Source organism: Cygnus atratus, chromosome 2 (assembly GCF_013377495.2).
Source record: "Cygnus atratus isolate AKBS03 ecotype Queensland, Australia chromosome 2, CAtr_DNAZoo_HiC_assembly, whole genome shotgun sequence".
In the NCBI taxonomy this organism is placed as follows: domain Eukaryota; kingdom Metazoa; phylum Chordata; class Aves; order Anseriformes; family Anatidae; genus Cygnus; species Cygnus atratus.
This window is the reverse complement of record NC_066363.1, coordinates 105948021-105975569: the sequence shown is the minus strand read 5'-3', so window position 1 is coordinate 105975569 and position 27549 is coordinate 105948021. Positions and strand designations below refer to the sequence as shown.

General features: G+C 36.8%; 1 protein-coding gene across 1 annotated transcript in view; it reads right to left on the bottom strand.

Annotated features, from left to right (window-relative positions):
* Positions 1 to 27549, bottom strand: part of PIEZO2 (piezo type mechanosensitive ion channel component 2) — a 334423-nt gene that overhangs the window by 21496 nt on the left and 285378 nt on the right. Inside the window, exons 31-40 of the mRNA XM_050708773.1 lie at positions 27381 to 27470; positions 25819 to 25940; positions 24915 to 24986; positions 20898 to 21001; positions 18777 to 18875; positions 16356 to 16467; positions 14628 to 14693; positions 11296 to 11462; positions 6832 to 7007; positions 638 to 805 (exon numbers count right to left, since the gene is read on the bottom strand). Of these exons, the coding sequence (XP_050564730.1) occupies positions 638 to 805; positions 6832 to 7007; positions 11296 to 11462; positions 14628 to 14693; positions 16356 to 16467; positions 18777 to 18875; positions 20898 to 21001; positions 24915 to 24986; positions 25819 to 25940; positions 27381 to 27470 (1176 nt within the window). The remainder of the gene's footprint in view (positions 1 to 637; positions 806 to 6831; positions 7008 to 11295; positions 11463 to 14627; positions 14694 to 16355; positions 16468 to 18776; positions 18876 to 20897; positions 21002 to 24914; positions 24987 to 25818; positions 25941 to 27380; positions 27471 to 27549) is intronic.

Here is a 27549-nt window from a genome sequence, read left to right as displayed (position 1 = left end):
GCTCTGAACTGTCCTTCTGAGCAGGATATTAATAATATTCACTATCTTTTCATAGCAATTTTCCTTTTCTTAATTCCAACACCTCACAGACTGTAAATCAATGGTAGAGAAATCAAAACATATTTAACAATCTTTCCTATGTGGGGGAAAACTAAAAATTGAAAGAACAGGGCCAATACTCGCCTATCTCAGTTTCTAAAATTAGACACGCAAGTCCATATTTAGGATAAGGCATTAACTGAGAAACTTCACTTCCAGCTTCCAGTTTCTATAAGAACAATCATCAGCTTAGTAACTCTGAAAAATCAGACTCTTCTTTGAATAAATACAGACTTAAGAGTCTGTTTCTTTTTACACAGCTATTTTAATGAAACGTAGTGGACAGACTTTTAAAAATACATGAATAAAGGATGAAAACCAAAAACACAGAATAAGAAGTGAAACGACAAAGGAGTCCTATCTTATGACCCTGACTTTGAACCTCAGAACTGTGCCACGACACAGAAGGCAGTAAAGCTTCCGTTAACCATGCAAACCACTCTGTACACCACAGATCTGCAAACGCAAATTTATATACACTGCAACAAGTATAATGGTATGGGTAAATGAGTGAACAAAGCATGCATGAGTTAAGCACCTTGACACTATACTGCCACTGTCAGCTGATGAGGAGGACATATCCATGCTCTGCATTTTACGAAGCCTAGGTCGAGCGCGCTCACTTGTTTTAGGAACAGTGTCTGGTCCATCTAAATCATCAAGGGTTGACTGCCTTGAGAACAGCATGGTTGCTTCAGTGTAGCAGCTAGCAGCGCAAACAGTTACAAAGACAATGTTAAATACAAATGATATTACTCTACATGGTTCAGTACAGGAATGTGCTTGCCATGCAGCAAAACACAGACACAGAGACAAAAGGTTCAGAGAGAAGATAAGGATTTGTTTAGGGTCACTATGTAAATGCATCTTTATTGTTCACAGTCCTATTCATACAGGGGCTATAGAAAGCCAACAACTATGTATTCACTATTCAAAGAGATATGAAAACATCACGATATTCTACATGCTTTCCAGGGGCACCAACGTACATAGGCTATGAGGTTTTATTTTCTCTGTTTCCCCACAGAATTTCCAAATTCCTCCCAAAATGCTTTGGGAAGTGACCTCCTCTGTACAAATTCTGTTTTGTTAATGGTATGCTGTGTTGAACCTTCTGCATTGGTACAAGCCAATTTCCTAAAAGAGCCCTTAAAACTGAATATGCTCATATTCCACAAATAGAAAAATATCTGTCAGACATTGGCTAATCCTCTTTCCGAACCGAAGAGCCAAATCGGATATGTTACTTAGCCAGTAGATGCATGCCAAATATAACCTGCTGCATGGGATGGCTTTTATTTTGATATTTAGTAGGAAGTCCTGATGATTCTTTCCAGAAGATTTCATTTATTTCAATTGCAGCTTAAAAATGATTTCAAAATCAGAAACATGCACTTCTTGAAAGGGAGAACAGATATGATAAACCCTTATCTCCTTTCATTTATCAAATGCACCAGGACACCAGAGACATACACCATACATTGAGCATTTATGTGTTACTGGAGAAAAGAAGAAGAACTGGATGAGTTATGAGAAAGAAAGTACATGTTTAAATACAAGCATATAACATAGCAACAGGAAAGAAGCAAATACATTAATGACATATGGTAGGTAAAAGAACTATTTCTCCTGTAAAAGTCTTTGAAAAACATAGATGTCTATGACATATGTTGAGGGACCTGGTGTTTTAACACATGCAGTCATCTGCCTGAGTCTCAGATATAGTGTGAGAAGAAAGAACCCCAAAATGCAGGATTTACACTCTACTTTTCTTCTTTCTTTTGATTCCATTTGTGCACATGAGCAACAACAGCTGGAGATTTGCTTCCTTGGCAAGCATTAAATGTGTCCAGGGCACAGAGAGTAGGGAAAGAGATCAGAAAGGAAGTGCAATGGCATTTTCTGTGTAACTGTGGTCTTGCTAGCTTGAAGTGAAGAGAAAACTGCTGGTATGAAGTGACTGTTTGCAATTGTTGTCTTCAGGCAAATGGAGAAGAATACAACAAAATATGTGCAGCAAAAAAGCACTTGTTCTTAGGCCTATGCTCACTGACGATCTTTGACAGAGTGGACAGAGTTAAAAAGAACATTTTGGTCTTATTTTAGACAAAAAATGCTACCAAGATACCAAAGGTATTGTAAAATATTTTCCTTAAAAACAATATTAATGGCAGGGGCAGCCCTGTCCTGTCAGCTCACTTGGCCAAGACCCTTTACAAGCCACTTTATTATTTCTGTGTGTGCACAAAGGTGCACATGTGTCCTCCAGACAAAACGTGGAGGACTGTCTGCACAGGATTTTGATGGGGCGCAGAAAGCTGCTTCCTTCAGGAAGAGGAGATCCACTCTGGAGACCTGATTCAGCAGCATGGAAGTCAGTGGGAGCTTTGTGCTATTGACCACCAAGGGCTTGTGATGCAGGAGGCTCCCCATCACGTATACACCCATGTGTAGCAGCCAGGTTGTACTATCAGTGAGGTTTTGGCGCTAAAATATGGGTGATGGCAGCAGGTGGTCAATCTATATTTGTAGGTTACCTTTATGTCTCTGTGCTACAGTATTATCCATGTTATTTTACAACTCAAAGGCTGAATTTATTATTTTAAAAAGCAACACCTCTTACTAAGGTGTTGAAGTATTTTAAAAGCGGGCATAGCCCAGCTGGAACTTTCCAAACACCTTCAGCAGAACAGCTATTGAAATTCAAGTGGCATGCAGCCGGTCATATATTTTTCAAAGAAAGAAACATATTGCAACTGCCCTCCACAACAGGTAAGTTCTGACCTGGGTCCCAGAAAAATCAAGGGAAAAATATTTATTAATCCTAATAAATGAAAACATCGGCCCAGATTTAGTCCTTTAAATAATATGGATCAGGTTGATTTTTTAAATGAAGGATGAATAATCTGATGAAATATCTACTGAGCAGCTGCTCTAGATCCTCAAATGTCTAGAGATGTGTATGAGATAACAGCTGTACTACAGTGTGTATATTCTGTATGTACTTCTTCAGGAACATGCTGCAGAAAATGGAGGAAATGAGAACTCCAATAAAGTGGAGAGATTTACATTTGGCAAAGCTGATGTTGACTCAGTGATTGACTAGCATATAAATGTAATCCAAGCATATCTTCCTGAGTGACTTTTCAAATTCATGTCCTTAGAGACCTTGAAAACCATTAGCTTCTTGAAATCATTCAAGGAATAGGTATTTTAAATTGAAGGTTCATTAAAAGCCCCGAGTTCAAGCATTTTATATAAAGTTGATCGGGTATCCATTTCAAATGGGGATATATATAGCAGAGATGATTTTATCCTGTGTGAGTGGGAAATTTCTTACTTTATTACTTCCCTTTGGTTAAACAAATTTATCCTTCCCAGCAAGTTTATCAGTTAAAGGGTGACTTACAAATTTTATTTCTTTTTTTTTCTTTCTTTTTTCTTTCCATATATTTGTTACTTACTGTCATTACCTTTATGAACTAGTAGTACACTTCCCACACCTGCAAGCAAAAACCCCAAACATTTACTATCACGCATGCTCCTAAGTCAGACCCAGATCCAGCCCCAAACTGGGACTTTCCTGTCATACTTTCTCCTGCCTCCCAAGGCAAACTTTACTTCACTTTCATCTACACTTCATCTGGTGAGGGAAACACAGACAAAAACTGGGGTCCACAAACACTCTGACGACACCTGTCTACGCAGTCTTACAGGAGGGCTAGGGATTCCCACCTGCAGGTCCTATAAAAGCCTACATACAGCCAGAGCTGACAAATGAAGAAGTTATTTGTGAAGGTATAAAAATGAATACAAATGGGTCCACGTATAAACCCCTGGATATCCTGAAATCTGACTGGTTTTGCATCTAGCTGCTCTTTCGTAACTGTAGGTCATGAAACCCACAAGCTCTTTAACCTAAGAAACAGTTCATCAGCCAAATGGAAACAAACAAGCAAGAAATGCTCTACCATGCTAGCTCCGGATCAGTTCTGGTGAGGCACATGAGTTTGTTAAGAAATAGCAACAGTCTCTTCTCTTCCTGGCCCATGTGAACTTTGCACTATGTCTTTAGGACACGAGAGTATTTACACACAAAGAGAAACCAAACAATCACATTATGAATATCTCATTGTACCTCTAGCTTCTATACAGTAAAAGGACAGCAAATAAATGAGAGCTGTGTCCCCTAGTTTAAGAGAAAATCCCACAAAACTCCTTTTAGAGTTCTATCTAGACTAAGAACAACATTCCTGGGTAAGACTTAGAAGGGTCAGTCTTCAACTTCACGAGAAATTTACAGTTCCTGCAACTGATCAGCTGGGTTGCTCTCCCTGGGAATTCCCCTCTGAAAATCCACTGTTTAGAGCACTGAGGTCATACTTTAGGTAATTACAGCCCTGAGGAATATGAATTATTATAATGGAATAGCTTCTCTGCTTCTGAAGTTGAGTTTTATTTCCAGACATGCCCATCTTACTCATTGAGCTAATATTCACTACAGAATATGTAGTGAATTGTCTTGTGCAGAGCAACCAAAGGATAACCAGAATGCTCGTCAGAAACCCTCCACCTCTTCCCAAAAGTTTTCCACAGTAATCCTTGATCCATGATCACAAGGATGCTTTAGATTTAATTAGTTGCTTTTAATGTTACTGGAAACCATTGTTTTTGAATGCAAAATATTCTCCTCTATTATTTGGGCAATTCAAAAAAATCACACACTTGATAAACTCATATGAAGTTTAAAACACTACACATTTATAAAAACGGCTCATAAACTCTTTTGTAATCCCAGGAAGAAACATGCAAGTATGCCCCAGTAAACAGCTGGCATTATCATTCAATCAACAGACACATTCTTGCTTCCTCTGATTACAGGTCATTATTATTACAGCAGATGTGTACAAATTGCAAATACTGCCAGTCAAAGAATATTTACTTTTCTATTACCAGAAAGAGAATTCAAGATTAGAGAAACCAGTCACAATACTGCTTTTGCTGTTCCTCTGTTAATAGGTCCTGTGACATCTGGGGAAACAGATGACAGTAACGCATTTGAAATGTTTGCTATATTCAATAAAACTTTTTCTGTTGCAAAGCAGCTCCACAGAATCACTGAATTCTCTGAGTTTGAAAGAGATTTTAAATTTGTAAACATGCTCAAAGCATTGTGACAAATAGGTGCTTATTCTGAAAGAAGACGTAATTGAATCTTAACACTGGATACCATTTAATTGAAGGGAAAATTTACATAGGAAAATTGCAAAATTTGTCTTTCTTGTTTATAATTCATTATGGAATTGGCTTTCCTTTGCTTCTAGTTAAAGTTCTTGCTAACAGTGTTAGATAATAATGTTATCTTCTATCTACAGTAAACAGCATGACAAAAAATATTTAATGAAAGCAGGACTGTTATTAGTATTTCATTTTTAAGTGGGAATGAACTTTGTGTTAAATTCTGCCCTCCAGATATCCAACTGACTCCAACTGAGCTGGCAATAGAATTTGGCTTTACATTTTTCTCATGTAATCTGACTCCCATAAAACTTTGAGACAAAACACAAAGGTGTTGCTTGGTTGGGTAGCTAGCCACCAAAAAAGATTTGCTAGGATTTGGTGTTTTTACTGGAGTGAACCTCTCAAAGACCAGTGCTTGCCCTGGGGAGCAATTTGTGAATATTTTGTTGAAGCACAGTACTCACAGACACTCTCTGACACTTGCTTTTCAATAACATCAGAAAGGAATGCAAATGCTCATTATTTTCAGTCTGCTAACATCTACACATATGTCATTAGTAAAAGCTAAGCACACTTTACTGTAGACGGAAGCTACCGAGTTTGTAGGGAGTATCAAACACAATAAGATACTGCTACACTTCAGAGAAGTACAGGACACAGCAGAATGCAATGGATTATGAAAAGGCTTTTATTTCCAAAGCCCTCCCTTCTCCTCCTCATGATGCTGTTGGACAATTTCTGCAGTCTTTTAAAAGTCAAGAACACCAGGGACATGGTGGGAACAGGCTGCCTCTGTAAGGGAAGGAAATGAATGTATGTGCCTCTGTGTGCATGGAGCAGCAGGAGCATGCAGTAGTTTTGGAAAGGGACTTGACAGTATTCATCTTCAGAAAAGAATGAGGAAGGTGTTTTTTCTAAAAAAATATGGATATTTCATGCATCATGTTGCTCTGCTGGACTGTAATAGTAGTTAGGAAATCAGGCTCTTCAGATGATCTGTGTATAAGAGAGTTGTTTTTTTTTTTTTTCTTTCAGTGTAAAGACTTTTTTTCTTTGTGTGTAACAGACAAGAATTTATTTTCCAAAGGCAAAATATTCACAATGAATGATGGCTCCCTAAACTCCAGGCCTGAATTCCTAACACAGTATCCCATAATCATCCTCAGCAGGCTCTTATTTTCCATTATTTTTGACAAGATCAGAAGCCCTGTCAATAACTCCTAATTCTATAGGAGTGGTGAGTATAAAATCCACAGAAAGCAGTGGTATAGTCATGCAGTGGAAAAGGAGTTATATCATCTGCTTGCAATTGAGCGCACCACTGTAAAGGAATAGTAATATATAGCAGAGCTTTCATTGTCATAATGGCATGGATAAATCAAAAGGACTGTTCAGTATTGATTAGAAAGTTCATGAATACCTAGACATTGTCTAAAATTATGTCTACTGTACAATCCTTCTATCCTTCACAAAATAAAATTAGATGAATACCTGGAGATACTGTCACGAGAAGCTGCTGAATCTAAACTATCCATTCTTTCAGAAGCTTGCAAACCAGAAGCTTGACCGGGATTTTTATCAATTGAGTCCAGTCCTGACTCCTTGGAAAGTTTCATCATATGGTTCTGGTAATACATATGGATGCTCTCTCGGGTAGGAACATTTCCCTGTAAAAGACATAAGGAAAGTTACGTGGCAGGGAGAGTTATATTCTTCGAAGATCTGCTTTTTTTTTTTTTTTTTCCCCATCATTTGGCAACATATAGTCTGTCCAGACAACTTCCTAGTAAACAATAACCTCTCACCACAGTGCAAGTCAGGTTCTGACTTAAACGTACTGTGGCACGAAGTGTTGGGTTTTGGAGCAATGAAAGTGGCTTCGGACTATGCATAGTCCACAAAACTCTGCTAGGTGCAGTGCAGATCATTCAGTGTGAACATGAGCTATGGCCTGCAACCATGACTCAACATAGGGCTCCAGCAAATTTTGAGATAGCTCTTTTAGATAGCTCCACTCAATCCAAGAAAAATCATAGATCTTACTAGCAGCCAGTAGCAATTATTATTATTATCATTTTTAACAGAAACAAAAGAAACATGTCATGTACAAACTGATCTAGATTTTCATTAGTGTCCAAAATAAGATTTTTTTCATGAAGTATGGATACAGTTGGAAAACTGAGAAAGTAACATTGAAGAGCTTCCCTATTTACTCTTTCTCTCTGACTTCAAGACTATGAAAGGGTGGTTTTATTAACTGTCAGCCCAGGTCTGGGCACAGAATCAAGTCTTTCTGGCTATACTGCCAACAGAATGCTACAAGCTTGTAACAAGAATAAAACTGACAACTTGATAGCCTTTCTTTATGCAGAAACACATCAAACTCATTTTACTAGTAGTTGCATTGACTTCAGAAGATGCACTGAGATTGCTACTCTTGAACAGTCATTCATAATGAAGCCTTATGCAAGAACTTTTCCAGTTGAAATAACCAAGCTACTCTAAAATACTGCCCATATTTCCTTTACTAATACTATTAGTTACTAGTATTTCAACTCTGGACCTCAGCACTGTCCTATATTGAGCATGTTCATAATCTGAAGATTCATCAGAAAAAAAATCTTAAAAAAAACAAAACACAAAACCCGAACCTTAGGTTTTTTAATCAGGTTTGCTTGTGTACACACTGTGTTGCTTCTGCCATAACAAATGTTCATGCCATTATGACAACCTGCCCTTGAAATTGTGGCACCCACTACCCACTATCTTGATTGCAGGAGTGTGATAAAGGACAAGAGCTATGACAGCAAAAGTACCCCACAACTGATGGAGCAAGGACTCAATTTCAAGTTCCTCGGTAGTTAGAATAGAAACCAAAAGAACTTCACACATGACCCTGACTCCATGCTGGACAAAACAACAACATGTCACCATGATGGTTACAGCAAAAGCCTTCCTTGGGCAGCAATGATAGGTATGGAGCTGATGCAGAGCCTTGCGAATGCTATGGAATAATCTGTGATTATGAACCCAGTATTCCATAGAAGAAGAGAGAAAGATTCTTGTAATAAAATACTGAAGGTGAGAGTTTTAAAGCTAACGACTGGAGAAAATTCTCTGACAAGTGCCCACTACCAGAACATTTAAGATTGAAGCAACCTACATAGGCCTACACAAGGACATATGGGCTCTACTGTAATCAAAATAGCATCGGGCTGCTAGCAACATGAAAAAAAAAATCTATTGTGAACAAAGGATAAGAAAGACTCATTAAAGTTCAGTAGCAAAGAACAATGAAAATAAGGTCCAAAAAAGTAATGGCCATAAAAAGGCAGTTAGCCTGACTTCTACTTAAATGTTAAAACTCTAAAAAATAAGGGATAATGAGTAAGAAACGTAATTTTAAGTGAGGATGCTGAAATAGCATGAAATTCTAAGCCTTGGGACAAAAAAGAGCATTAATGTAGTGTTGTACTATCAAAGTTTTATAGGAAGGCTGGAATGAAAGATAGCTTGGTAAGGTCAAAAAGTAAATAAAGTTAAATAAATTCACTGTACCAGGATTGCCACAGAGTGCCTGTGAAATATTAAGAAAGATTAGAAAGAAAAATAATGTTCATTAGCTTATATTACTTTTCATATATGCTTATGTAGAATAGGTAAATGACATGAAAGTGCCTGCAAACACACATTCAGGTCACCAGAATGGAAAAGACCAGGAGGAAGAAGCAAGAAGACATCCTTCAAAAAAGTGACATTCATGAGGAAAAACAGAAACAACAATAAACTTGGTAGAGGTAAATGTAAAACTTCAGCATATCAGACCAAAAAAGACGTTGAGGAGTAACTTCCTAAAATGAACAATAGTCTGATAACAAAAACATTTTCAAGAACATCATAAGAATCATCTGCCAGAAAGTTAGGGTATCAACAGGTGGTCAAGGCACACAGAGGTGTAGCTCTTTAGGGAGTTAGGGCAACAGAACAAAACAAAACAAACAAAAAAAACACCAAAAAAATGATTTTTTTGCATCCCTGTTCACTGCAGAAAAAGTCACTGACATCACCAATGGAATATTTTGAATCCCATGGAATGACTGGATTAATAATTAGTAATTATTTTATATAAGACAAAGCTGAGAACAAAATAGTGACTGGATGGTGCTAACCAAAGAGCTCTGCAGGAACCAACGGATGAAATAGTCTAAGTGCCAGAGAAAAAGAAGATTGGTGGCTTCAGGAGTAATCCTGAGTGACCTTTATAAGAAATAAAGCATCCATGAAATAAAGACAAGTACATTTCTTATACTTGTCCTCCAGAAACAAAGGGCACAAACAACATGTTTTTTTTCTGTACAAGGGAAGAAGGTTATTGACTGGTTCCCCCAAGGAGTTTTACTGTCCAGGATATTCAGATATAATCTGTATAAAGAGGAAAACATTGAGGTGATAAAGTTCACAGATGGAAAAAAGAAAATATTTGGGATATTCAAGTGTAAAGTTAGCTGATGCAATACTGATGAAACCGATAAAGCCAAGGGCCTTGGTAAAAAAGGGCAAATGAAATTTTTGTGCTCACAAGTGCAAAGAAATGCAATGGGAAAAATAGCCTACAAAATGACAAGCTTTATGTCAAATTGTTTCAGTCTCAAAGGTCTTAGAATCTGACTGTATAGCCCCCCTAAAACATTTAGTTAATGTTAAAAAGAAATCAAGGAGCTTAACTGTTAGATCGTAATAGGAAAGCAAAAGAAAATAAACTATACTCCTGTATAAATCTGTGGCTCACCCATACCTTAAAACAATGTATAGTTCTGGTCACTCAGTCTTAATAAAGCCATATTAAAAGTGGAAGTGGTATGAAGGACAATAAAGATGATATGAGGCATGGGATAGATTCCATGTGAAGAGAGGCTAAAGAGAACAGGACTTTATAACTTTTATCTATCTATGCAACACACCTTGGGGAGAATAACAGTAACTAAACATGAATATTGAATCAGCCCTCTCTTTCTGGCTCTGTGCCTGATGGCCAGACAGGGTACGGATTGTCTCCTGACCAGGAAAGCCTGCATCTTGGACCTCCTGGGGTCATGGACAGCCTGCTTTTTGTGACAGCTGGCAGTGACTGTGAGCGGGCAGCATGGGGCTTTACTAAGGCCAAGGAAACTAATGTGTCGTGGCAGTGACTGTGAGCAGGCAGCATGGGGCTTTACTAAGGCCAAGGAAACTAATGTGTCGTTGACCTTTTTGACCTACTCATGTCTGAGATAGCCTGCAGCTTCTAATGAGAGTTGAACTAAAAATGAGGCTCCTATGCTAAGTTTCCAGAAATAGTTGGGTAGCTAGTGACATATGTAAAAATACCTATGCTTGAGAGCTTTATACTACTGCAAGGTTATCACCTACTTGCATTTTGAAGATCCAAATACACGTCTAGCTACACTGGCAATGTTAATCTTAGATAATAATGAGTTTTACTAATATATCACTGGTTTTTGAGGAACCATGTAGCTTCAATGTCAATGAAGAAAATTATGCCTGCATGTTGTCAGCCATTTCCAGGGCAAGTTGGTCTACGAAAAGGCTGAAATATGCAGACTGAGGTAGTTTCTGAGTTGTTCAAAATGCCGTGCCTTCTCCTCTCTACTTCAATCTATCACATTCCCTCAAAACCAAATTTTATTTCAGCCAAATCCTTATATCAATCTCTCAATTATTTTTCCAAACATTTGCTTTGCATCCAGATAATAAATCAAGCATTTTATTATTTAAATATTAAAAAAATAGCAAGCAGTCAAAGAGTCCAGATGTATTTTTTAAATGTGCATGTAAGTTGAGTTTTTATATTTTTTCTCCTTAATACAGTGCCTTCAGCTGGTCTGAAAAGACAACCTTTAATTTTTCACTGGGCTTGAAATGGCATTAACAGAAGAAAAAGACCAAAGGCGTTACCTTCTTAATCTCCCTGGTGAGCATACAACGCTCGATTCTCAGCACAGTAGAGATATCGATGTGTTCTCTTGAGATGGAATTAAGCCAAGCTGTAAAACTGTCTAGTGTTGCCAGGAAAAGGACCCAAGTGAACTTCAAAATATTAAATATCCTCTTTATGATGTTATCTAAGGGGGAGGAAAAGCAACAGAGAGTTAATGGATGCAAATGTCTTTCTCTGTATTTCTGCTTGGAGTTAGTTTCAATTTTCCTTTATTGTCTAATAATAATCCAGGCTGTGAGACCCTGTCATAGTAAGGAATCTCTGAAGATGGCTGGAGGCCTTTTGGCTGTCTGGGACATTTTCCTGCCTGTATATCTAAGCTTATCTTCTGGAATCCCTTTTCCACCCCATAACTCCACGATCCTGCAACTGCTAGTCATATGAACAGTCCCTGATCTTGGACACTGTATGTACAGGTCTGCAAAAATGAAACCCAAAGATCTGGGCATCTCTTGAGAACTATTCAACATCCCCTGCTCCAGTGATCTCAACAGCTGCTCCACCAGCCCTTACCTGTCTATTTACTCACGTGCTTTTCTCCGTGCATGGAGTTTGCCTTTTGTGACTGCACTTTGCTCAGTTTGAAAGTCTAACCTGCTAAAATGGTCTTTGACTCTCCCCTAGTTTTCCAGCCACCTGAACACACCTCTTCATATTTACTGTTTCCAAAGCTTCTCTTTATTTAAATGGACTGCACTGTGTCATCAGCAATCTCAGATCAACTAGCTCGACTAGCAGTAATAATATAAATCATTTATAAAACATTACTCTTGCCCCATTTTGTCAAAGCATTACAGTTTCCCATGAGTAGGGCTTATGGTTTTATACCAACAATTGTAGCTTTCTTTAGCTCAACGCAGCAGCCTCAAGTTAATTTCTCATTTCAGTTGTTCCTCTAGCATTCATGACTGCAGCAGTTTCAGTTTATTTTTCTTTCACTCCCAAGCGTACACATCACACTTCAGTTCTTAAACAGTCTTACATAAATAAGAAAAAAATTCTTTCCAACCAGTTAGTTCCAGAGCTAGTTGTCCCTGCTACATTTCTAATCCCAGAACACTAGATATTAAGATCAATTTTACAGTAACCAGTCTGAGATAATAGAAAACTGCAAATAATCTGCCATGCAGAACCAAAACGCTTGAAGTAGTTACTAAGAAGCCAACATAAGCACTAAAGCCTGATGATTTTAACTACCTCAATTCTTAACTGTGCCACAAGGTGGCAAGCAAAACTTTGTGGAGTGCACTCCTTACAAAGCATGCAAAGGTGAAACTAATAAAGCAAAAGATATCTTAAAGAAGATTATCTTATAGAAGAACACGCATGTGTCTCTGGGTGTGCAGGCATGGTTTTATGCACATATTTGTGGAGAGAAATTAAGGGAAAAAAACAATAGTGGTACATTCCTGTAGAGTGGAGGCTGAAATGGTGGTATGTACCATTTACCTGAGTAATGTCATGTAACAAGTCCAGTATCTCTGAATACAGGAGCTTTTATGGCCTTCATTTGGCCATACCATTATTTCAATAACATTTTACTTTTTTTTTTTTTTCCAGGCTTTTTTTATATCATTTAGAATTGGGAAGATTTTATGAGTTATTTACTCAAATTGTATTCACACTAGCATATATATCTTGAATCTAAAAAAATCTTTTCATTGGAAATTAAAGATAAAGCAGTTTATGCTTCTAGAAGCATTAATTTCCTTTGAATTCCAGATGTAATATTATAAATAAATTCAATAAGATGTAGCATTCATAAACAGAAATATACAACATATAAATGGCCTTTTTTAACCCACACTCTTGCTCTCTAGTATATCATTTCTGCTACTGACTTCAGGACGATTGCAGCTCTCAGGATAAAATTATCTCTATTACTGACCACCACTGGTATGCCACAGTCTCATCACAGTGCTTTGCCAAGCACTTCCAGTCTGATCTGGAAGGTCGTTTTTCTCTCTGGGATGGAGGTGATTTAGTGTACATTTTTAATGATGCTGTAGCTGTTCTGACTGCTTTGCTGTTCTCTAAAACTTTTTAAAAATAATCTTTTGGGGATCGATCACATCTAAATAACTTCAAAAAGGGAAACAAATATTTATTTTTTGCAGAGATTATTACTGTAACTTCAAGGGTCAAACGCAGAGATAGCTTCTCTCTGCCTGAGAGCATGAGAAAAGATTTGATCCAAGGTTAATAATGACACTAATGCTTCATAACAATTACTCTTTTTTTTTTTTTTCAATTATCTTCTTTAATACATATTACTTAGGACTTGTTAAAGCACCTTAAATTGACTACTTCCAATATTAATCAATTATTAACCTCATTTCCTTTCTCTAACTCCTGTCTAGAACCAACTTTATTTCCATTGAGATGTGTTTGAGTGATTCAGTTTCATGTTTAACACAGGTGACTGTACCACAAGAAAGTAGCAAATAAAAAAGCTCACAAAACACCACCAGAATATTATATGAGAAATAAATATTTCATATTCTTGTAACCTCTTCCACCCTGTGGCTCACGCAAAGGTACAATTCTAACTGGGATTGTGGGAAGCAATTCCAAACAGAGAATAAAAATAGCTTTTGAAGACAAAGGAGAGAAGAGTGTAATTTCTTCTTTTACTCCAGTTAGGAAAAAAAGACCCAAGCTTAGAGTTATGATTCATTACACTTCTTTGTAGGAAGACTTTCAATATGGGCAAGATCCTGTAAGCTGCTGCCATTTCTTCTGCTGTGCAGAGCATCCTCAGATCTGACTACGAGTGAGAAAGGGTAAAACTGGGAAAATCCCATTCTTTTAGAGCAGCTATTTGTACCTCTCTAAACAGCTAAGCACTGGACAGAAGCAGTATCTTAACATAGCTAAAACACATTGAAAAACAGCAAGGTCTTCACGCTAATAATAAAATATCAGACCATCAAAATCAATGGAGATGACAAGACACATCTAAATGGAATCAGGACTGGAAGCTAAGCTTAGGCATAAGATGTTTTATAATTAAAGTATACAACAAGTGATCAAGTCTGAGCCTGAAGGTGCATTTATTAAAGTGTAGGGGAGATAAGTGCAGTAGCTTACATTCCAGGAGTGGAAGCTGCTGTGCTCAGGACTTGTAAATCTGGCAATAGAAATCTGAAAGTTATTAGATAGTGCTCACTACACAGTTCATAGTGGATTTTGCTAGCTTTATGCTTGCCTGGATCTCTGCACTGATATTTTCGTGATATGCTGCTTACCCCACCTGTCACAACTACACTGTAACAGCAGAGAAATATACCTGGTCCATCAGATTTCTTCTTGACATGTTCCTCTTCACTGTCTTCATAGTCTGCATCAGTACCACCTGTTGAAAGCAATGAGTGAAACAATGAACGTTAAGCCTACAGAAGTGCTGATTCAAATCCCATTCAAGCTAGAAAATGCTACTGTTACTAAGCAGAAGTGACTGGTTTCTCACCTACTGGTTTAAGAGAAAGCAGATTTCCATTCTTAAAGTACTGAAGTGAGGAGACTACCCTGTCAGCGAAGGTGTTTTTGGATGATCACCCCTCTCTTGTAATTTCCAATGGCATTTTCTTACTATGTCGTCTGCTGAGCAAGAACATTTGCTATAGTAAACCCATGCAATTCAGAGTAAAGCCATGCAATTCAGAGTTGCAGTTTTTCCAGCTGCCCAGCTGCAAAAGCCTCTCCTTCCAGTAACACACTCAAGCTCATTTCTTCAGCTTCTTCAGGAGGTGACCTGAACATTGCTCTGATTTCCTCCTGACCCTGACCCATTAAGCCCAAACGAATTGAGTGGGACTTTCAGGCTGAAATGAAGCAGCAGAACTGGTTTGAGACTACCATGTGCTTTTCTTTTGGCCTATAGCAGATCAGGGACGCAGAGAGTCACAGGCAGAACTGAAGGACAGATTAGTCTCCTTCTATCTAGTATCCCAAAACTGCAGCTACAGCTTCATTGGCAGTTGTCAAATTATAAAGCTCCCTATTTTTGACAGGTGGAGATGATGGATGGAGGGAAAGTCCAACTGATTCAGCCTGAATGGGCCCTCTTCTTTCCCATCTCTAAAATTCTGAATTATTATTTTCTTTTCTTGTTTAAAGGAAGCAAAAAATGAAGAGATGAACTACTTTTAAAACTTTTTTTTTTCCCAGAGATATGAATGATTTTACAGTGCCAGTCAAAAACTAGTAACGACTGCATGTTTTCCTTTTGATACCTGCTGAATTCACTGTGCATTTAAGAGTAGATACTAGATACTTGGTAGATACCCTAGGTACTTAGTACTGAGTGCAGTACTGCAGTACTGAGCACTGCATTGAAACTGAAAAAAAACAACTTCTTGGTATTCTTACACACATGCCAACTCAACCTTCTTTAGGGAACAATATAGGAAATGTGTCAAAAAGAAATAGTATGTGGCTATTTCATTTCATTGAATTTTTCTTACAGGTCTATTTCAACTACAGCATTTCAGGAACTTCCTCATGAAAGACTCCTTCAAAAGGAAATGTTAAGTCTGTTACATTCAAAACTTTCCCCAGGAATACACATGAATTTATCATCAAGATAAGAGACTTTGAGCAACCCCAGAAAAATCTAGAGAATGAGATAAATGTGTTTATGAGGTGAGGGAGTGAAAGGCAAATGTCCTTGCTCTCTCTGATGCTGGCCAAACACCTGACATTTATGCTCCTTTATTCTGGTGAAATGCCAATAACTGCTAGAATATTGGTTTACAGGGCTATGCCTTTATGGAGTTTTGGCTTTCTTTTGCAAGTGCTTTACTCTCACAAATGTTTTGATACAGCTGATGGTTTCAACCATGTGTTGAGTCTTCCTACGTGGCAAAAGTTCCGGGCATGTGTCTTGCAACTCCATGGAAATCACATGTATCTACTCTTCTGCTTTATCTCACCTAATGCATATTGCGTAGAATGAGCGGACGCAGCTTGACCAGCCTTGTCATGTTAATTTTTCAAAATACAGAAGCATACATACCATCCCCAGATCCTTTTCGTCTTCGCTTCTCCTCTTTCTGAAAACTTTTCTTCTCTTTGCGCCTCTGTCGTAATGCAGTTTTAGGATCAGTGATCCAGGCCTGATAAACAAACTGGAAGGAACAAACTCATTTATTTCAAGGTTCTTCATGTTTTGAGAGTAAGCCACAGAATAAGCCATAAGCAGGCCTATATACTTTGAGCAAATGCATTCAGATCTGCAGGGATAAGTAAATATTTTGAATCCCAAATCAAACACCTCCCCTGCAGATCTTCTGAGTTTTCATGTGCTATTTTTGCTAGCATAAAACCAAATGCAAAAACACTTGTGGGTGAACCAAGTTTCATTAGAACCCACAAAAATTCATGCTCTGAACTTTGGGAATTAATACCCTGTTGTATATATGGGCTACTTCACCTGAGTCTTTCCATTCAATTATGTATGTGTACATCTTGTACAGACAAGATGAAGAGTAACAGAAATTTTAAGAGAAAGTTTTGCGATCTACTAACTAAAGCATCAAAACTGTGGTAGTGTTTAGTAAAGGTATTTGTGTTTGTACATTTTTTATACTCTAGATGATTTTTTTCTTTTCACATTGGAACATGGGTGGATTTACTATTTGTGCACAGTCTCAAACCCAGCACTCAGGAATTCCTCAAATTTCATCCTAATTTTTACAATGGCTCTCTGTGGTGCTTCAGGTAAGTCACTTATGAACCCTTCTGCTACTATTTATCCAGTTGTAAAACAGGGGCAATGATACATGTATCAAGGGGATTTAATGAGGCCAAATCCTGCTCACAGTACTCACTCAGATCAACAGTCTGTTGACTTGCATGACTACATTAAGCATGAAATTGGTACAAAATATTTATAAATGCTATAACAGTGAAAAAAAAAAAAAAAAGTTAAAAGAAGTTACCAAGAAGTAACTTATTGAATGGCTCTGCTCAAGCTGTGAGGTAAGGCTAGAGAAAAAAGCAGTAACACTTTTATATCCATTTTTCCCATTTGAAACAAAATGTGAATAACACAGACTAACTCTTCTCCACAGCTATTTTGGAATTTTTTTTTTGGTTCCTTTTATGGTTTTCATTCAAAAGTGAAAATCATCTTTGATTGGCACTACACTTTTTTTCTATTTCTAACCAACACAGACTGGTAACAGACACAGGGAAACCCAGAGATACATGCGTAAGTCTGAAAATAAAGCACAGTGATAAACTAGCTCTATTAATTCACAAGACAAACATGCACGTAAAGACAGAAGCACATGCATATCTCAGTGAAGCTGGAGCTGCCCCTTGCAGGACACAACAGTAAATTACTATTTGGTTTATTTATATTCTTAAAATTTGCATACACAAATTGCTTTGGAACATTAAGAGCAATTTAAAAAAAAAATGTCAATATGACTCTTACTGGATTTAAAAAGGAAAAAAACCTTTGTACTGTTTTGTTCATGTATACAGTAATGGAGAGAAAATTATTTTGGTACTGTTCATTAGAATGTTCTCTTCAAATCTCTCAAGGTCTGTACATTTATTTTTATATGTATGATGTCCAAAACAAGCATCACGTGAAAAACTATGTAGGATCAGAGGTGATGTTTTCTCTTTCCTTTGTAATAGGCACTTGCCAGTGAAGGTAATTTGAAGGAATAGTGACACTTAAGCAAAACAGCAACACATTACTTACTGAAAGTTAGAAACTGCAAATATCTACTATTGAAAAATTAGCTTAGAAGCTGTATGCTAGCCACAGCCATAGTGTGAATAAAGAATTCAGAGATAAAAGGCATACTTGGAAGAAAGCAGTGGATTAGATTGAAGAAAATACATTAATAAATGTATTACAACTACTTATGTTAAGCAGTGGATATTTTAAGAGCTAACTGGGTACATATATGTATATTACTTCCAATTTTTACCACTGGGCAAAGGTAGGAAATGCTACACATATCCAAGGAAGATGAGAAAATGTTGAAGATGTACAACTATTATGATGGTGAAGACCAGAAAAATAGTGAGATAAAAAAAGGGGGCGAGGGGGGTTGTTGCAACAGAATGTGTCTTCTAAAAATATTTTACCAGCTTTCTGAGATCAATTACCACATTGCCCATAAGATGCATGCAAGTCGATGTGACCATCTTGCACAGCAGTAACAGAAGAAATCAAGAATTTGTGTCTGCATTTTCTCTCTAGGGTTGCACTTAAGGCAAGACAGAGTGCTTTTCTTGTGGCTTGACCACTCCAAAAGTAAGAAATGTATTACATTTACTAGGAATGAAGCTTTGGCTGTTGTTAGTTTTCATATGATTCATATAAGAGGAAAAATGCAGACAAGGACAGAGGTATATGTTACACCAGGATCTATGGGATGGGTCACATACTGAGCACTCACAAAATGTCAAGTACCTTTGCTGCTTTGATTAAATATTGAAGAATAGTTTTGGGTAGTTTAATGATAGACTTTGGCAAGGCTAAAATGGCTGAAGCAAATTTTCCAATAGCTCTCTATAAAGAAGGACAAAGCAAGAGCAATTAGTAGAAAACAAGAAAATATTAATAGAAAGTATCTACTGCATGATTATATCTAGATTATTGAGTTTACATTTATTGGCTCCAATGTGGAAAAAAGATCATGTGTGATGTTCACAATAAAATTTCAGTGAGATCATTTTAAGTGCCTGCATTATCTAACAAAAAAAATCTTTAAGTTAACCCTTGAGGTGACTATTGCAGACAATTTACACTAAAAAAAATAATTAAAAAAATAATTCTTTAGCAGGTTCTGCCACAAAACAAGTTCGCTTTTCTAGTATTTTTATTAAGACCACATGCACATGTGATGGAAGGCATATGAAGCACGGTGACCTAATGACGAACAACCTTTTCATCAACAAATGTAATTTCCTGTTCCAGACAATTACTCTCCTACATGAAGCTACCCAACATCTTCATGTAGCACATATTGAAGAACTGGTCACTTATACAGAATATCTAGCTGGAGTTCTGAAATAAACACCAGACCTTCCAATCTCAGATTAATGGTTTCTGTACTGTGTTTAAAAAATAAGACAACAACAACAACAACAACAGCAGCAGAACAGCAACAAAAAGCAAATGCGTAACCAACCACATTAAGAGAAAGAATTGTATTAACTTCAGACCTCAATTTAGAACACGTTAAAATCTCAGTGCTTGGCATCAACACATCTTAACAAAATGTTGTCAACATTTTTTCTTAAAAACAGCAGAAACAAGAATGCGAACTCTTTTCTACAGCTGCATGAAAAGAAAGATAAGCTAGAAATTTATGAGCCACTTCTATGGATCAAGGTGAGTTAATGCCATATATTCAAAAAAAAAGTGTAAATGGTAGAAAATAAACCTTACATCATACTTCATCCAGATTTGGTTTTGCCTTTTTTTAGGTCAGGAAAAAATCTTTCCACATTACAACCACTCAGGCAGTTTAGTAAATTTAATTAATTACTAATGTAATTTCAGTATATAAAATAAAGGCACATCAAATCAATTAATTAAACAAAAACAATTATTCTTGTAATTCAGTAATATGGCCTGGGAAGCTTTGCTTGAAAGCTACTGACATAAGGAATAGAGCAGCATGGAGGCAGTTATTTACTCTTGCTTGGGCTGGGCTTTCAGTAATATATTGTTTATGGAGCAATGTGAGCTTTCATGGTTGGGAAGAGTCATCTGCAAAAATTTACCTGTTTGCTTAAGATTTTAGAGTTGAGGACCTAAAAACATTCTGCAGTATTTCTGAAAATTCTTCGACAACTAAAACTTAAATTTTATAAAGATTAAAGCAATCCTACATGCATTAGTGTTTCACTAACTTGTTCACCCAAGTCCTTAATTTAAGCCAGTATATCCCATACTTGGTACTACCTAACATCAAGCAATCTACATATAGGAAACCAGTTAGGAAACTTCAGCTGCCTTTTTAACATTACAGTATCCTCTTACTTCAACACAGTCCATCACTTAAAATGCCAACATATTAATTAACATAATCCTTTAAAAGAAAGGAGATAAAGTGATGATGATTTAAAAAAAAAAAAAAAAAAAAAAAACTTTTTTTAAAGTATGGAAGTATGGTTTCTTTTCCATGAAAAGTTGCTTATTCTTGGGATAATTTCTTCCCAGAATGATAACACCTACTGAAAACCAGAAAACCATTGAAGCATTCTACAAGACTGCCAGAGGCAAGACAGCTTCCTCACTTGTCTATATTGCAATGGAGAAAAGTAAAGCTCAGATTCTGAAGCTTTTTGATTTTTGTTTTCCTCAGGCATAAGTGAATGAAGATATGATTTCAGTATAGTTCTTGTAGAAATTTGGCAACGCTTAAAACAGGCAAAATTGCATTTTAAATTGGCAAGAAATTTCATTTCCAATACTTTTCCGATGTACTTTAGATGTACTAGTTGCTTTAACATATAAGCCTGTGTTAAGAGAAGCCTATTTTTTTTTCAGCTGTCAATCACAAAGCAAATTACTACAAAGTACCTGAAATGCAGACTTTTTTCGAGGCTCTTCCTCTTCTTTTTTCTCCTCTTCCTCTTCCTCTTCACTATCCGTCTCAAACAAATAATAATTTCCACTTCTGACCACTAAGTGAAACAAAATTTTTTCTTATTTTTTTTTGAAAAGCTCTATTCTGAACTGCCTCAAAATCTCTAAACAGCCAGACAGTGATTTATATGTTCATAATCAGGAGAGGTGAAAACAGAGAAGAAGCAAGAGATGAATAGGTCTCAGGCAACTTATCTGATGTCAGTCTGTGATACTTTTGGGCATGAATGAGAACTGTACAAGAACTAAGGAAACATCACCATGAGAAGAAAATGTAATGAAAAAGCTTGAAGTACATCAGGTTACTAGGTTAAAAGTTTTAGAAAAAAAATGGTAATTTAGTTTAAATGAATTGAGAAGTAATGGTTATCTGAGGGAGTTAAAAGAGCCCAGCAGGTAAATAAATGAATTTACACAAACAGTACCACTGGACAAAAAATACAGAACTGCTCTTTAAAATGCTCAGGCATCCTTCAAACTATGGATGAGATGGTATAAGTTAATGCTTTCTTCAAACTTTTAAGTTTTGATGAGGTAATGGAAAACCTTGGTTTGTTTAAAACACATCACTTGGATTCTATTAATGTGATCAGAAATGAGTTTCAATTTTTTGCCCATGGATTCAGAAACAATCTGAAACCTTGATACAATAAAGATGCACAGTGAATAAGCTAGGCCTTATATCCTTGAACAGAAGCAAAGTTTTTATTTCTCAGATGGTAAAAGGCCTATATGAATAAACAAGGGAAACAAAAGAAAGAAAAAATAAGATAATGAGCAAGAGAAAAATCAAAATCACAGCATTACATTCAGCACTGAAGACTGGTAAATAATTTCTGCATTTAAGCTGAAATTTTTAAAAGAAGAGTTACTTAGATGAAATGTTACCCAATCTGGATACACATATTTATATAGAAAAGTGTATTTAACCCTCATTATACATTTCTGGAAAACTAACAATAGCTTTAATTCTATTCAATCATACCTTGAATTTTACACAGATCCTCTGTACATAGGTGGTCACACATAACTAGAGTAGAAACCTCAGGGTAAGCACACCATGAAATTTGCCAGAACTCCATTAGGTCATAACTTCAGCATCTAAAATTCCCTCACAGAGAAAATCATGTGCCTAGTTATGACTTTGTAACATCATTGAAAGCCCTGCAGAGGGATAGAGTCCACTTCAGCAGTTCTAGTCGTTGAATGGAGGTTAAAAGAAAGTCTGGAAATTTCTTGGGTCAAGCAAATTAATTGTTTGGTAGAGGGCCTTCTAAGAAAGCCCATTTAAAATGCAATGAAGAGATAAATGTATTTTAAGAGCCAGTAGTCTGCAGTTCTGTTTCATTAAAAAGTGCCTCATAAGCAGCAAAGGAAATTGTCCACACAAAAGATCAGCAGGATAAAGTCTGGCATCTAGAGGAAACTACACCATGGTGCAGCTCCTTACCGTCTCAGAACAGCACCCAGTCAGACTTGGAAGGCCTGAGCTGGCAGAAAACAACTCAAAAATGATCTCTCTCCAAAATTTTTACGTTAAAATATATCTAAGGGGACACCATAATGTAGCAATTACATCCCTTTTACAAATAAAGAGGGAGGTATGATTGAATAGCAATAATGCATTCTTGCACACATCAAAATGGAGTAAGAAGTGTGTTAGTCACCTACAGGGACTATTAAATAGACCAAATGTTACTAGTTAAATAATTCATGGCTAGACTGGACTCAGCCACACTCTTCTCTCCCCCACCCTTCCTGATGCAAAATGAGACTTTCTCCTACTGAGAAAAGGGACTTGCAGGCTTTCCATGTGGGATGAGAGGGAGGAGACAGAAGGGCAGTCTTGCAGCAGAAGCCAGCATAACATCAGCACCTGCTTGCACCCAGATGGAAAGAGCTCCCCAGGACAGCTGCAAACTCCATCTTTCCCACTGCATCAGACACAACTCTGTGATCCAGGAGAAGCTGGGGACCTCTAAGCATGTGGCCCTAACTCCTGCTGATCTTTGTGGGGCTCCATATTTAATCCACAAGCACAAAGGAACCATACCTCCCTGAAAGGGAGAGTATGAGTGTCAATGAGGAAACCCTCACAGATGTTTTCACTTTTTCTATTCAGACCCAAATTCATAACTGAGTTTTAATTCCTATGGATATAAAATGAGGTATCTTTCTGTAGAATAAATAAAAACAAGTGGTATAAGAATAACAATGACAATCTAAATTAAACATCAGAACTGGGATAAAACTTTCAGCTTCAACAACCTTAACAGTATATATATAGCCACAGCCACAACCCCATTTACCGAGAAGAACAGCCACATGCTGCAGGGTTACAGCTCAATGTTTCAAAAGGATAGATGGGGAATGATAGATGGGGAATATCACCCTATCTCCAGTTTGTAAGCCTGCGAACACCTACTGTAAGTGCCAAGTTTCACTGACTGGGGAAAGTAAGCCACATGGCAGGCAATCACTGTATGCAGGATCAGGGTCTATGATGTTTTCCACAAGGTTTTGCATTATTGCAGTACATAATTTCAAGAATGCTCACTGTTTAAATACCAAAACTTAAGTTGCCACCTGAGAACATCAAATAATGAGGGTGAAATAAGTAAAAGCCAAAGTCAATGTCCCTCTTTGAGCAGTTCTTCTCACTACAAAACCAGTGGTGAATAAACAGGAGACCATATCCCATTCCTTCAAAATCACTGTAGCTTGAAATTCGACAGTAAAAACTCACAAATTACAGTTTTGATCTGTTTTGTCATTACTGTTGTCAGTGAAACTACAGGACAATAAGTTTGTTTTCACAAGACTTTTGAAAAGGGATAGGTCTCTCTAAAGTGGCAGTGTGCCCTTTAGAAAAATAAAAATAGAGACAGTTTACTTGTGACTTGATAGAAATAAGCATTCGACATTCTGTTAAAACGCTATTGGCAAATATATATGCTGGAGTTATAAACAAATACACATACATAAATGAAGGAGAATGTAGATATGTAAAATTATTACTGGGAGTACCTCTTGTTAAACTAAATGACCAGGCACAATACAGATATTCATATTTAACTCTGGTCAGTGCTATACACTTGAATATTTTTAAAATCTTCATAAGTAAGTTATTAAATAGTTAAATATGTCTGTTTTCCATAAATAAAGATCCCACAGAAGGACATCAGATTTGAATCTGCAGTCTACTCAGTTTTATTCTGTTTCACCCAATCCTTAATGTAGGGAAGAACTCTATTGTATACCTGGACTGGCTGGACGAGGATAGAAACAAATTAGAATGTCATTATGCAACAATGATATGAGGAGCACTCACTATTAATTTCTCGTGAACAAGGCTGAACATATTTTTACTCTTAGACAAAGAGAAAATATAGAAGTAACAAAACAACTGGCATCAACAGCACGTTAAAGTGTGATATTCAGCTGTGCACTGTGCAGCCTAGCCCTGGGAACAGTCTAGCTGCTTTACTGTGGTACTCATATTTCTATAGCTGTCGGTAGACTGACTGATGAACCGTAAAAAAGATATATGATGTGTGTATACGAAAAAGAAATTATGACTAATCTTAGAATACATTGGCAAACTTTTACCTTCACATGTTTAAATATATTGTGCTTTGCAGTAGAGGAAAGTTGAGACTTTTGAAGTCAAAATAGATTCTTTTTGGAACATGTTTTTTATCTGATTTGATATCTTTCTAAAAATGTCCAAAGTATCATAAGCTGTGCTTCCAACAAAAAGAAATTCAAAATATGGTTAAGTTCATTATTTGAAGATAGTAGCAGAAATAACTTGATAAAATAAACAAAACTTCTATCAAGTCACAATCATAAAATCAGGCATAAAACAAACAGGTCATGGGAATGCCTTCACTCTGGTCAAGGATATAAGGGTTAAATCCACATATTTGTAAGATGATTGAGAAAACCTACTGGAAGCATGATCAACCCAAGGCCGCCACCACAGCTTTTTTTTGCCCTTGGCTTTCTCTTTGTCTGCTTCTCCTAAAATAAAATATGTCCAAACATTAATTTTACAAAATGAGAAACATGTTTCTTACACTGATTAATCATTTTTCATTTCTCTCAACAGAGCTAAATTTCATGAGCATATCAGATGTTAGATCTACTGAATATAATCAATATAAAAAACATTTAGAAGCATGACCACCCAGCACAAATACTCCAGTTTATGCAACAGTTAGAAGAGCATTCTACTCTAAAACAGCTTAAAGTTTTTTGTTTTTTGTTTTTTGTTTTTTTTAACATACAATCACACTTCCCTGTAATATCAAGAAGAAAATATTTTCCCTCCTCATAAATCCCCCTACATTTCAGGCTCCATAATTTTATACCCAGTAAATGTTGATCCTAAGTCAGTGCTGGAAATGTGGCATTAAATAGGTATCATTTATACGTTCTGTATTTTAAATAACGTTAAAAAATATACAAATATTTCAGTGACTGAAAAAGGCCTCACAGCATCCGAAAACCCTTGCTGGAAACATGTGATTTCTACCTATTTGTTACACCGTGGTTTATAAACAATATGTTTGTTCAAACAAACCTCTGTTGCTATTTGGCTCTTTGCCAACAACTTGAAGTTAGCCAAAAGTAATCTCAAGGCAAACTGTTTTTTCTAAGTCTTCTCGCAGTACAAAATCCCAGATTTTTTTTTTTCTTTTTTTGCCTGAATCAAGCTCCAAAATGTTACTGAGCAAACAACCTTGTTCCGTGATGACAGTTTTGAAGAACAATTTCTCAATTGGCCAACTATCAGATCTATGAGATCTTTAGCGCTCAACTGCAATTATGGCACAACAATAGCTAACAGTACCTTCATCATCTTCTTCAGAAACCTTCCGAATCTCAGGCCCCTCTGAGGACTCCTGTGTCATGCTTAGCATCCTCTCTTTACCCTTTTTGTATTTTTGCTGCCTGGCCTTGATGCGATCCATTCTATCAAAAGGAAGAAACTTATTATAGTCTGGTCTTCACCCCTTCTGACCCCCTCTGAAAAAACAGCTGTTAAACACATCAATACACACACACACTAACATTTCTATTGGAAATATCCATTCCATACTGTCACTAATCTTGCCTTTAAAAATAAAGAGTTAAATGGCTCTGAAGAGGCTGTCTGGACCAGTCATGAACCTGAAACTGGCCACTCCATCAAGACAGTGGCTGTTCCTGCACTACTTGTGCTATATCTTCACCTGGTTCACTTTAATGTTTAATTTTCATTTCAGATGCAGGAAAACCTTCAATTCTCCTTCTTGCAACCCTGTAAACAGTTAGCATGATCTAGCCTTTTAAGCCTTTTAAGTTTTTCACATTTTGACAGGCAACAGGAAAAAAAAAAAAAAAAAAACAGTTACAAGTGATTTCAACACAACTACTGGACTAGAAGTGAAAGAAAGAGGCAGAGAGAAAAAGACAGAGAGAGACGAGAGAGAGACGAGAGAGAGAGAGACAAGAGAGATGAGCGGGAGAGAGAGAGAGAGGGGAAAGAAGGGGGAGGAAGGGGGAAGAGAAAGAAAGAAAGAAGGAGAGAAAGAAGGAGAGGAGGAGAGAAAGAAGGAGAGGAGGAGAAGAGGAGAGGAGGAGAGGAGGAAAGAAAGAAAAAGAGAAAAAGAAAGAAAGAAAGAGAGAGAAAGAGAGAAAGAGGAGAAAGAGAGAAAGAGAGAAAGAGAGAGAAAGAGAGAAAGAGAGAAAGAAAGAGAAAGAAAGAAAGAAAGAAAGAAAAAAAGAAGGAAAGAAAGAAAGATTACTTGTTTTTTATGTTTCCTCACATTGCATGCATTCATACCAACAAAATAGGATAACTAAAACCACAAAGTGAGCTGGACTCTACCAGAAAACAAAATATAGCATGTAATATCATAAACCATCTCTTAAAGAGAAGACTATATGGTCACATTGCTATGATACTCAAGTGTGGAACACTTAAATGCTGATCCTGTTAACTTGTCATCATTAGATTTCTAAGATTTAGAAGAGCCTTCCGAATGAGCAGTGATGTTCACATCTTCTCTCTTTATATAAAACATCTGTTTCCATTATAATTTCAGGCTCACTGAGGAGTAGATGCATCAATACATTTCAGAATGATTTTTTATGTCAACCTTGCAATCTTTGGTCCTAGAAATGTGATTCTGCTTTTAAATGAATGTTTAGATTATGCAGTACGTGTCTTTCTGGAAAAGATGACTCTAAAACTGTGTGATACTGAACTACCTAAGACCTCTGAGTGCATAGAGCACCATTTCTGTAGTTGCAAAAACATACATCAAAAACCTAATCAGCGTTTCTATAATATAAAATGCTAGATGAATGCCAAGAATCAGTGAAAAATGTATACAAAATGTGTATGTGTGTGTATATATAAATACATACTGTCTTTTCAGTTGATCCATTGATTTTTTTTCCTCTTCAATTCTTGCCTTTACAGCCTTGACAATCGTAGCCTGGAAAAGCTCAGCACCCCTACAGCAGCAACAGGGACGGAAGAAAGGAAAGGAGAGCAAAGTGTAAATGTTTCCAAGTTTCCTGTATGCCAGCTAAT